At 41.6% G+C, this 13,198-nt stretch overlaps 1 protein-coding gene across 5 annotated transcripts in view; it reads left to right on the top strand.

Annotated features, from left to right (window-relative positions):
* Positions 1-13,198, top strand: part of LOC115646078 (probable palmitoyltransferase ZDHHC11) — a 99,741-nt gene that overhangs the window by 41,310 nt on the left and 45,233 nt on the right. For 4 of the 5 annotated variants that reach the window (XM_030551552.1, XM_030551551.1, XM_030551554.1 and 1 more), the window contains 2 exons: positions 3,486-3,707; positions 12,443-12,621. In XM_030551552.1, coding sequence (XP_030407412.1) covers positions 3,486-3,707; positions 12,443-12,621 — 401 coding nt within the window. Of the gene's footprint in view, positions 1-848; positions 1,106-3,485; positions 3,708-12,442; positions 12,622-13,198 lie in introns of those variants that run through there. The other variant, XM_030551553.1, reaches the window with a different exon arrangement.

Raw genomic sequence — 13,198 nt, 5'->3', positions numbered from 1 at the left:
ATGGAGTGAGGGGGCAGGGCAAGGTTGTTCGGTTTTGTGGAGTTGAAAGTTGGCAGAATGTAACCAGTTATAATTATATACAACAGATATGTAACGTGATGTGTACTTTCGATAAATTCATATTTGTGTGTGTGTATGCTATGGTTAAATAAAAGCCTTCCTGGCCTTTAGTACGGTGCATTTTAAATTATGTAAGCTAAAAACTGTAAACACAGTATTTCAATTGTAAGTTTGGATGTGATCACCTGGGAGTAGGTCTCTAACTACCAGAAGCCCTTAGGAAAGGGGTTTTTCAAAAGTGTTTAGTGGTGCCATAACTTGCATGGAAATGTATGGTAATACATCCACTGAAGTCAGATTTGTTAAGCCAAAATTTAGCACTTTCTAGACTCACACCCTAAAGTTTTATTATGTGGCTAAAACTCCACACAAAAAAAAGAATAGGAAGTAAACATTCCTCCGGATGTGTGTGGTAGTTTCAGTTTGTTTTACTAAGGTTTCTCTGAAATTACACAATCCTGGAATAAAATACTTTGGTTTGTGTTTTGGCTTTTTATCTTAGATTTCAAACAGAATTTCAGCAGGTATTTATACAAGCTGTAAAGACTGCTTGGGGCAGGCAGGCAGATAAGTATTGAAAATGTTGGGTATTTGTTGTATGACCACTGCACTGAGAAGCTTTGTGCCTGGAGGAGGTTCTTTTATTAATAATTCAAAGAATTTGGTACTTGAGCTATGTCAGTTCTGCTGAGCATTACATAACTGCAGGTTTTGAATGTGCCGGACTATCCTTCGACAGACATTTGCTAGCAGTCTCCAGGACAAGACTGCTTTTAAGACCCCCTTTAGCTTCAGGGAAGAAATTTGATTTTTCCTGTATGCTGCAATACCCTAACATAAATGGAGACCAGTGGTTTGAAATCTATGTGCAAAATACACTAATGTACATCAATGAGCAGCAGCAGAATGCTGTAAGACAAACTTTGTTTCCATCATTGAGAAATCCTGATGCTGTTTGAAAGGGTTTGATTCTTTCTTTGCAAAGAAAGGTTTCAGCCTTCAGCAAGAAAAGCTTCAGATGTAAAGATAAGGAAAAATGGTTGAAGTGAGTACTCTGTATATGTTAGTTACATTTGTTTTGTATTAATATATTTATACTGGTTTGTTAAGTGTTTTTTACGGCTTGAAAAGAATCTGTTACTATCTCTCCCTCAGTCACCTTGGATGTTAGTAGTAGTGAATTTGTATCTGTTTAATCAAATCAAAACTCTTGTCAGCATAGAGATCATTCTTGGTTATTACTATTAAAGAAAAACAAATGTGCCTATCTTTCACTAGTGGCTTATGTTTTAATATATGTATTTAACTTTTTAATAGCATGTGAATATTTTAAATTGATAATGTATATGTGTGTTTTAAGAATCTAGGGACACTTGATTGCAGACATTTTTATAGTAATATTTTTAGCTTGGTACCTTATTCTGTGTTTTTGTTTTGTTTTTCAATTAAAATCAAACAGCCTCCTAACCACATACTCTAGGACAGGGGTTGGCAACGTATGGCACGCATGCCAAAGACGGCACGCGAGCCGATTTTTAATGGCACGCTGCTGCCTGCCGGGGTCCTGCTCAGCTCGCTGCCGAACCCCAGCAGCAGGCTGAGCCAGACCCTGGCAGCTGCCTGACCCAGCCCGCTCTTCTCCGCCCCACACCTACCGCTCTCTCTGGCGGGGGCAGGGGGCAGAAGCAAGCGTGGTCCTGCTGGCTGCTGCTGTATGGCAGGCTCTGCCAGCAGCCCAGCTTCCCCTTCCCCTGCCTCTTCCCTCAGCATGCTGTGTCGAGTCCCGCCTCTTCTCCCTCCCTGCCACTGATGGCCCTTGCAAGGGAGGGGAGAAGAGCAGCCCCAGCGCCCTTGCTGCTCAGACCAGTAATGAGGTGGTGAAGGGAGGCAGGAGCAGGGCCTTGGGGAAGGAGAGTAGGAGCAGGGCATATCTCTTCAGTCCCCTGCCATGAGCTGCTCAGGGCAGGGGGCTGGGAGCACCCCCCTGAACCCATCCCACTCATCCCACCCCCAGCAGCCAGAACCCCAGACTAGCAGCGGGCTGAGCAGGGCCGGCAGCCGGGATCCTGGCTGGCAGGAGGCAGCGGACAGAACCCCAGACAGACAGCACACTGAGCAGCTCGGTCCGCTGCCGGTCTGGGGTCCCGGCCGCCAGCCTGCTGCCGGTCTGGGGTCCCGGCCGCCGGCCCCACTCAGCCCGCTGCCAACCTGGGGTTCCGGCCGCAGGCCCTGCTCAGCCTGCTGCCGGCCTAGGTGAACGGAACCCCAGGCCAGGAGCGGGCTGAGCAGGCCGGTGGCTTATGATCAGCATTTTAATTTAATTTTAAATAAAGCTTCTTAAACATTGAAAACCTTGTTTACTTTACCTACAACAATAGTTTAGTTACAGAGAGAAACCTAAAAAACATTTAAAATGTATTACTGGCACACAAAACCTTTAAAGTGAATAAATGAAGACTCGGCACACCATTTCTGAAAGGTTGCCGACCCCTGCTCTAGGATAAGCATCCTTTCAGTCTACATTAGATACATATCATAGAAGCATCATGTCTTTCTTTTGTGACATTTCATTTAATAACTGTCTTAACGTATAAAAATGTAGGCTTGTTTTACTCACTAGGACTTTACCTTACTTTTTTCTTAACCCATTCTACATAGGTGGCAACACATGTCAGCAGGCCATGCATGGTATCCTATGTGTGGCTGCATGTTTCCCATAGTGCAATGTAATATAAAGGAACGCCCTCACACCTCCCAGAAGAGCTTTCTTAAATGGGACCTGCACACTGGGTTGAGAGATCCATCTGCCTTAGAGTGCTCCAGAGAGACTATGAAAGGGATATTGAACACACTTGTAATGCTTGTGGATTTTTATTTATTCTATTTGTGGATTGCTTATATGTTGCAATGCTGAAGAAATAAGCAGGTGAAAAAGAGGGTAGGGAAATCATCACTGGAACAGAACTAAGTAAAATATAAATACAGTATTGGTGTCAATGAGGATTGGAGTTGTCTGATAGTTGTAGAGTCTTGCCTGTATAGCCAAGATACCTACCATCAATACCATGCTATAGCTTAGCTGCTTTGCTTATCAAAGGTTATGATTAAATTGTTGAGTGAACTGTCTTCCCTCACAAGAGACTTGTATTATACAGCTCATTGTAAACAAGGGGATCAGTGCGATGTAATTTGCATATTGGGTCTGGTTTGAGACTGGATGGAAGATAAACTCAGTGTGCTCATTTGTACAAGAACAGAATGAACAAGAAAATGTTGCAGCAAAACAGAGAAATGTGGAGAGAATGCTACAGCATTTTTGTCTGCATCTCTTACCCTTTATGTTGTAGCATTTATTTTGTTACTCTGAAAAGCACAGAAGATATTTTGAACAGGGAATATAAAAAGTTCTCTTTGCTTTCTTGCAGATGAACTGCTATGGCAGGAGGTTAAGGCGGACAGGACCTGAACAGCTGAACAGTAGAAATGACTTGGTTTCTCCACCCCAGCATTCCAGGGTGAACGGCTGGTCTTTACCACTCCATACCTTTCAGATTGTTGCTCTGCTGTTTTACACGTACCTGGCCATTGTAGGGTTTGGCATCTACATACCTTTGCTTCCACATGGATGGAAGTATGCTGCCTATGCTGTATCCTTTTTTTTTTTTTTAAATTTCCTCCCCTTCCAAGACATGCTCTGCATAGGTTTTGGGTTAAAATTGCATATACACTGCTTATGCTATAAATAAGGGTTAGTGCATTAGAGAAGTGAATTACGTTTCCCCAATTGTATATTTAACCACACTTAGTGAGGGTGGTTTTGTTATAGTTGTTTTTATATAAAAAATTCACTTCCTGCAAAAGACCATATTTAAACAAAAATAAACTGTCTTTGCCAACTAATATTGGATATGACCCAAAGTCAGTGTGAGTCTATCCATTGGCTTCAGTGAGCTTTGGATCAGGCCATTGGTGTGAGCCTTGTTCTAAACTATGAGCTGCTCAGCAGTTAGGTGCAGGGGGGTGGGGTATAGATTCTCCATGGCTTTGAAGGACTCTTTGGTGTATTGATAAACATTCCCAATCATACATCTCACTTCAGCCCAGAGTTACCTACCTTCCACAGAAATTTGGTGTTCCGTCACTTTTTTTTTTTTATTTTTGGAAAATTATTTACATTGGACATAAAGCACCATAAAACTGTTTTACCACAAATGAATAATTGGCTAATGTGATACTTGGCTGTATAAAGAGGTGAGTACGGAATAGGAATAGGGAGCTAATTTTACCTCCATGGACAGCATTGGTGAGACAGATGCATGCCTCCCAACATTCCAGTGGCTTAAGGGGATGGATCTTGCCCCAAGGAGGATGGGATAGGAGGCCCAAGGGGAAGAGTTGGAGAGCAAGTCCACTCCATGAGTCGTCGGGCATTTGATTGACTTTTAAACTGAAGTGTTTTGAATCAGACCAGTCACTATGGGGAGGCGGCACTAGGGGTGCCACCTCTCACTCCCTCTTCTGCAGCCCTAGGATCTACACAGGTTAGAGATGGGTGAGTATCTGATAGTTTTTGGTTCACTGGCAATTCCAAACTTTTTTTTTTTTTTAAAAGTTAGTTTTGGGTTGGCCCCAAATCAAAATACTTTAAAAAAAAAAAAGATTCAGCAATCAAAAAGCTGAAAGATTTGTTGTGTGTCAAACAAACATTTAGTTGGAAACAAGACATTTTGTTTTTATATCGGGCATTTTTTAACTTTAAAGGAAATTTCTAAACAAAATGTTGCTTAGAGACAAAAAGTCAAAGTTTCATTATAAACATATCAAAAAGAAACACTCTGAATTTTGGGGGGAGAGAAGGGCATTTTTTCGGGGGCTTTATTGACCACCGTGACTGTACCCTGACTGTACATTTTTATCATGACTTCTCTGTGAATTTTGCCTAATTTTACTGTGACACAAGTGTATCCATCATCATAGGTGAGGAAGGGGAGGGGAGTTCTGGCTGTTCCCTTCCAGGATAGTGGGAGCCCTACCAAGAGCAGAATAAGTGCTTGACTTAGGGTATGTCTACACTATGAAATTAGGTCAAATTTATAGAAATTGTTTTTTTAGAAATCATTTTTATGCAGTTGATTGTGTGTGTCCCCACACAAAATACTCTAAGTTCACTAAGTCGATGGACTGAGTCCACAGTACCGAGGTTAGCGTCGACTTCCGGAGTGTTTCGCTGTGGGTTGCTATCCCACAGTTCCCGCAGTCTCCGCTGCGCATTGGAATTCTGGGTTGAGATCGCAATGCCTGATGGGGCAAAAACAGTGTCGCAAGTGGTTCTGGGTACGTATTGTCAGGTCCCCTTCTCCCTCCGTGAAAGCAATGGCAGACAATCATTTTGCGCCTTTTTTTCCTGGGTTACCTGAGCAGATGCCATACCACAGCAAGCGTGGAGCCTGCTCAGCTCACCGTCACCGTACGTCTCCTGGGTGCTGGCAGACGTGGGACTGCATTGCCACACAGCAGCAGCTCATTGCCTGTTGGTAGCAGACAGTGCATTATGATTGGTAGCCATCGTCGTCGTACTCCTGGGTGCTCTTTTAGCCGACCTCGGTGAGGTTGGTCGGGGCGCCTGGGCAGACTTGGGAGTGACTCAGCCAGGTCATTCCCATCTTTTGCTGAGCATCCAGGAGATGACGATGGCTTGCAGTCGTACTGTACCATCTGCTGCCAGCCTAAGATGTAAAAGATAGATGGAGTGGATCAAAACAAGAAATTGACCTGGCATTGTGCACATCATGCTGATGAGCTCTGCATAGTCACCTCTGCTCGCCACGCTGTCCAAACAGGAAATGAAATTCAAAAATTCACAGGCCTTTTCCTGTCTACCTGGCCAATGCATCTGGGTAAAGAGCGCTGTCCAGAGCGGTCACAATGGAGCACTCTGGGATAGCTCCTGGCGGCCAATACCGTCGAATTGCGTCCACACTACCCCAAATTAGATCCGGCAGGCCATTTTCAGCGCTAATCCCCTCGTCGGAGGTGGAGTAAAGAAATCTATTTAAAGAGCCTATTAAGTCGAAAAAAAAGGCTTCATCGTGTGGATGGGTCCAGGCTTAAATCGAGGTAACGCTGCTAAATTTGACCTAAAGTCGTAGTGTAGACCAGGCCTGACTCTGCCTGAGCCTGGGGAAGTGCCTAGCTAAGTCCTTCCCTGGCCCAGCCACCCAGGAACGCTCAAGGTAAAGGGAAAAAAAGAAGCTGAAAAACAGCAACTAGTTACTGCACCCTGACTTTGTCCCACAGCAGACTAAAGCACCCTGAGATGCCAAGGTATCACATGCTAGCAGAGTAAGCAGTGTGCTCCATCCCTTCTCCTTTCCCTTATGACCCTGGGATGCCCTCTGTGCTAGGGGCTGGAGGGAGAGAGAGGTGTAGGAGCACACTACACTGTTTCTGCACCTGCTGAGAAATCCCCAGCCAGGGACTTAAGGGTAGTTTCCACTCCCTTTCGAGCAGCTTAAGGCTATGTGCACACTACAGCTTAAGTCAGTCCAAGTGATGTCGCTGAGGGGTGTGAGTAAGCCACCCCCAGAGCGATGTAAGTTACACCGTCCTAAGCATCAGTGTGGACAGCACCATGTCGGCATAGGAGCTTCTTCCGCCGACATAGCTACTGCCGCTCACAGGGGCCAAAGTAATTAAGTCGATTGGGGGAGCTCTCTCCCATTGGCTTACAACATCTGCGCTTGCAGTCACAGCACTCTAAGCTCTGAAGTGTAGCCAGGGCCTGAGTGTTCCAGAAAGAGTGGAACAGGGAAGTAAATCTGCTCCCAAGTACAAACTGTAGCCCCCTTGATCTTTGAGAAATCTTATGTTTGAGCCTCAGGCTGAAAAGACTGACCCCCCCACACCTTCGTCTAATGCAAAAGAGACTTGGGGCACAACTGTGTGGTGTACTGTTCACTTGCAGTGCTCCTTGACTGAAGGGCATCCTGCACATTGCAGAATCAAAACTCAACTCAGCAGTAACTGCTCAGAGTGAACAGCAAACTTACAAAATGCTAGCATTTTTATAGTGAGCTTTTGAGTAACATGTAGCAGCTTCTAATCGGATGACTTTACACGGTGCTTGCTCTTCATTAAATCGTGAGTCAGGGTCTTGAGTTCTATGGTACCTTCAAACAGGGACATTTGAAACTGGTTTGAAATTCCTGTGACTGAGATGGGGGTGTGAGGGAGGAGTTAACAATGTTATGAAAGGGAAAGCATCAATACACCAGTAATTTATGTACTATTTATATACTAAACATAGATTGTTGCTAGGAAGTGATATGATGTCATTACAGTTTTCTTATAACAGCATAACTCTTATAGTAAGGGATAAAATATGTGTGTAGTCAAATGTTGTGTTTATAATGGAAAACAGTGCATTAGTGGTGCCGTTTATCTCCTCTACTAGTCAAAATCAGATTTTACACTGGAAACGCAATGTAATCTTACAACAAAGATTTTTTTTGTTTTTTCCTACTTCATAGGAAATAAGAATTCCTACTTTTTAAAAAAAGCTGTTAAATTCAATTTGCATACCATGTTCACATGTTTGAAAAGAATAAGAGCCTGGCTGAAGTCCACTCTGCCGAGGTCCTTACTGGTTCCTGCTAGTGCTGTCATTGCCGGGGGGAGGGTCCTTGGAACAGAGCAAGTGAGGGGTTTTTTTGGTGGTGGTGGTTTGTTGTAAGGAAATTGATATTCTTGCATGTTAGAGAATGGATTTTAAGGCTTGTTTGGGGAAAAGGGAGGGTTACTACCCTGAGGTTCAGGTGGGTGTTTCCTGAAAGATCTGAAAAATAAGTGACTAATGGGGGAGTCTGAGAATCCTTGGAATTTTTATTTCTCATATAGAGAAAGTTCCCCTTGCCTTTTAATAAGTGTGAGAGAAGTGTATTTCTGCCTTCCTTTCTCCTCTGCCTTCCCTTTACTTTGATAAATTGCAGCTTTTTTTAAATCCTGATTTGACTAGAATTGGGAGTCATTTCCTCTCTGAAAGACTTCCCAAGGTAAGGCACTTTCATGGTAATATAGGACTAAGGAAGGAGTTGTTTGCTAAGTCCCAATGACATGGGCAGAAGTGAGAGAGACTGTCTGAAGGTGTTTTTCCCCCTCTAAAGATGAGTCTTTCTCTTGTGCAGATGATCTACTGGCTGGATTTAGTTCGTCTAGATCTTATGAGGAAGGGGTTACACTAAGCACACGGACATCACATTTTCAATGTGTTTTGATCAAATTATGCTTATTTCAGATAGTAATAACTACAAAATTTACAGCATATCTGTAGAACAAACTGAGAGAGATCATACAGAACTCTTTAAAGACCACAATAAAATTAAAACCAATATGCAGATTTTTAAAGGACCCTTTCCAGTACAATAGTTTAAGATAATGTTGCTATGCATCAGTTTGGAGGCTTTGCATAATAAATCCAGCACTGCCACCTTTGGCTTTTATACTTTTAAGGAGGAGCTGATCAAGATAATCCTCTTATGGCTCTGTCAATATCATTAACAGCTTTAAATGTGAAAGTTGAACCTTCTTAACCATAGAAAAAGCTTCTGGTTTCCCAATATATAGAAATTTTAGAGGGGCATGTAGATGGAGTGGCTTCTTAGAACTTTAATTTTTTGCAATCTAATAAGAACTAATAAGGATCTAAACTTGTGTTTTAGAAACAAGTTCAAAACTAAAAGAAGGCTGATTTTAAGTGTCATCTTGTTGTTACGTTTCCTGATGAGGTCCAGGAAATGCAAACTAGGACATAAAGATTTCAGACTTCTAATGGAAGAACTGCCAAATATTGGTGCCAAATTTTGGGAAATAATGGAAGATAAAATTTATATTTTTAGTTTTTGACAATGAAGTAAGAAATGTTTTTGCTTCAAACTGAATTGGTTTATTTGCACTTGTGGAAGAAAGTGGTACGTCAGATGAGGAGTTCAAACTTATTAAAATAACCTTTTTGCCCTCCTTTATGTTCAAATAAAAAATAATCTTATAGAGATTAAGAATTTGGGACAGATCCACAGCTGGTGTAAATCAGCGTATCTCCTTGATTTAAGTATACCTGCAATGACTTACCCCAGCTGAGAATCTGACCCTTTATTCATCATTGGAAGTTTTATTGCTATGACTGCCCTGGTAGGTCATGGTTTTGGGGGGAGGAGGGGTATCTTTTTGATGTGTCAGGCTATACTGCGTAGTGTAATGTAGCTTATGGTTATCTAAATGAAAAGTTTTGGATACTCTATGTACCATTCTGAGAAGAATTTTGCATGCAATGAGTGGGATAGCTGGAAAGCCTGTGTTATGTAACATGCAGGGAAATCTGTGTGTATGTATATAATATAGCTGTGTGAGTGTGAAGTATATATGTATGCTTTATATATATATGAACATGTCACTTTTTATATGAAAAATACACATCTATATAATAAAGTACTGCAATTACATAAAAACATAGGTGAGGAAAACTAATATTTTAGTCTTCAATAGAAGTAATCTTAAGGTAATGGCACATTATTAAATGCTTATTCTGCATATCTAAGATATAAAAAGTGTGACTATACAAAGCATACTTCATGGATCTCAGATACACACACATATTTTGGCAGGCTTTTTGTTTTAAGGCAGGCTACAGGTCATTCTCATCAATTGTTCCTGCAGCCTTCCCAGCTGCTCCCTTCTGGTTAACAAGAAACTGTGTTAGGGAGTGGATCCAGAGTTCAAACTGTGCCTTACAAAGGGTTTGTGTATTGAGGGGGTGAGAGGTGTGTGGCATGCTCTGCATGTGGGGTTAAAAAAAACAAAAAAAGAGTATATTGTGTATATATTTCTTGGCCCATGCACTCAGAGTTCAATCTCTCTGCTTTTTGAAGAATGCTTAGATGATATCTATCACCAGTTGGATGTAGAAGAGCTACTTCCTCTTGAACCTGGGAAACACATCATTAATAACATTATTATTTAAAGAACTGCTAGGTGAAAAATTGATCAAGTTATGCGTACATACACAAGGGTTTTTCGTTTATCTCCTTCTTGAGGCCAGAAGACTTACAGGCGAGGTATACTTTAGAATTCTGCTGGTTGTTTTAAGTCTGTGACTGTATATCATTTTCAAAATAACTTTAAAAAAGTCATGTAATATATCCTGATGTTGCCTATGAGACTTCATCTCAGAGACTAAGATTTAAATCTTTGAAAGAAGATTTAACCAAAACTGGTGCTCTGTTAGAAATATTGTATCCAGCAATTTTTTGTTATTGTGTATCACACCAAAAATGTTTCTGTATTATGCTGAGTTTCCTTATCTTCTGTTCTCAAAGTTTAAACTGTAGTACAGATTTGTGAGGAGGCAAAGTTTTGTAACTTCTATTTTAGCTCCCTGGGCTTTGTTTACTCTTGAATCAGATCTAGCACGGTGATACCGTGCTTGTTCTGTGTCTAATAGGGAATAATTCTACTTTAAACAATGTAGGAAATTATTGCTTTGGGGCACACAATGAGACTTCCTGCTCTGGTTAAGAAAACACACCTTCCTATTGTCCTTCTCTGTCATGTCACAGTGTTCATTCTCTTCAAAAGTATTGGTAATTGCTACCATGGTAACAAAACAAAAACACGATATGGCAGCTATTCTCAGTGCTTCATAAATGAATTCTGCTCATTTACTAAACTACAGCAGTTTGATGACTCTCTCTCTATGACTTAAGCCTAGCACAAAATAATCTGTTTGCTGTGTGGTACTCAAGGGTGGATGTCTGACTTTTTTTGGAGTGTGTGTGTATGGTGTGTGTGAGGGGGGGTAATCATCACTAAAATCAGCCAGTGCAAAAAGATAATCCATTTGCCTCTCGCTATTGTGTGCTTAGTGATTGCACAACTAAGTTCTGTAGCAAGAGGTGAATTCTGTGGAATACTTGGAGATCTGGTTATAGCTGAACTACTTATGTTGCAAAGCAGCTAGACAAAGTGTTTAGCTAGTTCAGGTGAAACTGAATATTCATGCTCTGTATTTGGAATTTTAGGGGTTGTGCCATGTGATTTAGGGCTGACAAGTTCGCCAGGTGAGAGTGTAGGGAGATGTGAAAAAGACAGTGCGCAGAAAATGAGACATAGATCAATCAAGGCTTAGAGAGGGAGTTGCTTTGCCAGGCAATAGTTTGACTTGGTTTTTTTGCAAGTGAGCTTCTTGGAACTGTTTGCTTTATCCCAGGTAAACATGACTTGTGTGAACATTTGTAAATAAATAAATGAGAATAAGAAATACCCTGAATCTTTGTCACTAACTTCATTTCTAACAAGTAACTGGCACATTCCAAAGCCCAGGATCACTGCCTCTCGGGAAAGGGGGAACAGTAAGTTCCTGACTGCCAGTTCATGTCCCATGGTCCTTGCTTGTGGCTCCCAACCCATTCTCCAAAAGTCTTACATAATCAACTGGCTCCAGGAGCTGAGGCTTTAAGGAAAAAAACAAAAATTACGAGACTAGTGATCAAATAGAAAGTTGGCAACCCTGGAGTGTGGGTAAAATATTATTCCTATCAAGGCAATGTACTGAAATCCTCTTGGTGTTTTCTCCCAAGAATTCCTCCGTGGCTTTTATCTTAGAAGGGGGTGAATTGAGTCTAAAAAGGTTTCAAGAGTAGCTTGAATAGAACCTTGCTAGTTTGTTCTCTGTTAAGTCTACAGGACTTCTTCATGTTGAAGTCTGAAGGAATGCCTATTTGTAAATATTAGGCAGTAATTACAGGCATCTGTCACAACTCATAGGTAAGGAATAGAAATGGTAAGAGCCAAAATTATACTGAACTGGGGGAAGGGGAATCTGAAAATGAGCTGTATTCAGCTATAGAATGGTTTCTCAAAAGAAGTAATGGTGGGCCCCATTGCCTGGCGACTTACAAAAATAGCCTGGACAAAACACCCAAAAAATGTGCTGCCAAGAACAATCCTGTATTGTCAGGGAGGTGTGTGTGTGTGTGTCAAGGGAGGGGGAGGTAGTTGTCTCTTCTGTTAAGATAAAGTAAAACTGAAATGCATTTTACTTATTTGTAATATTGAAAATGTCTACAGGCAACTGGGAGGTGAGGGAGAGAAGGAACATGGGCCATGGAAGTTAGACCTACATTTCTTCCATTTTACAAGTCATAGTGCAGTTTATCCTTCCTTTGTCTTACAAGCACTGAATAAGGGCAGCAGGGTGGGGGACTCTTTAAAATGGTACAGGGGCATGTGTTGGGCAAAAGCTATTGAAAGGGGTATATCCTTTATCTTCATCTCTGTGAGTTTTCTTTATCCGAAACACTTATTTTCTCCTTAACTAACAATAACACAGGTGATCGGTGTCCTTTTTGCGCATCACTTAGTTGCTCACCTCGTTGCCATCACCATTGACCCAGCAGATCAAAATGTGCTGGCCAAGAAAAACTACAGCAGCCCCATGCCAGTCTTTGACAGAGGCAAGCAAAAGCACGTCATTCAGAACCAGCACTGTTATCTCTGTGAAGTTGATGTGTAAGTTATGCAGTAAAAACATATCAAAAAGATCAGGATTGTTTTTCTTTAAATCCAGAGACATTTTATATTTTTCTTTACTGTTGTGAAGTCATTTTCCTGCTGGCCAGGTTAGAGAGAAACTGACCTGTTAGTAAGAAATTTTGTGGCTTTGAATTAGCACCATTTCTAGTTGAGGTTGCCTGGCAATTCCCTTATAAGATCCTATTTTCAATTGCTTTTAACTTTCAGAGACTTCACCTTTCAGGCTGAAATTTTCCATACCAGAGGTTAGCTCCAGGGAGATATTAGTGTTTCAGCTAACATGATTCGGCTGTTTCTGAGAACAGGGGGAAATATATTGTGCTGTCCATGTTTATTAGAGGAAAAAAAATTCTCAAAAACCTTTTTGCTGAGGGTCTGTCCTTTCAGAGCAGGGACTTGAAATTTGGCAGGAGAGTTGCCCTGGGATGTACTTTTTGCCATCCCTGTGAAAATGAGCCCAAATCCGGCCAAGTTACATACTTCTGAATAATCTCTGTTTGCAAACAGTTAGTGGAGACTTGTAAGAGTGTGGCAGCTAAATTCCCAAAGAGTC

Source organism: Gopherus evgoodei, chromosome 2 (assembly GCF_007399415.2).
Source record: "Gopherus evgoodei ecotype Sinaloan lineage chromosome 2, rGopEvg1_v1.p, whole genome shotgun sequence".
Classification (NCBI taxonomy): domain Eukaryota; kingdom Metazoa; phylum Chordata; order Testudines; family Testudinidae; genus Gopherus; species Gopherus evgoodei.
This window is presented reverse-complemented; position numbering and strand designations above follow the sequence as displayed.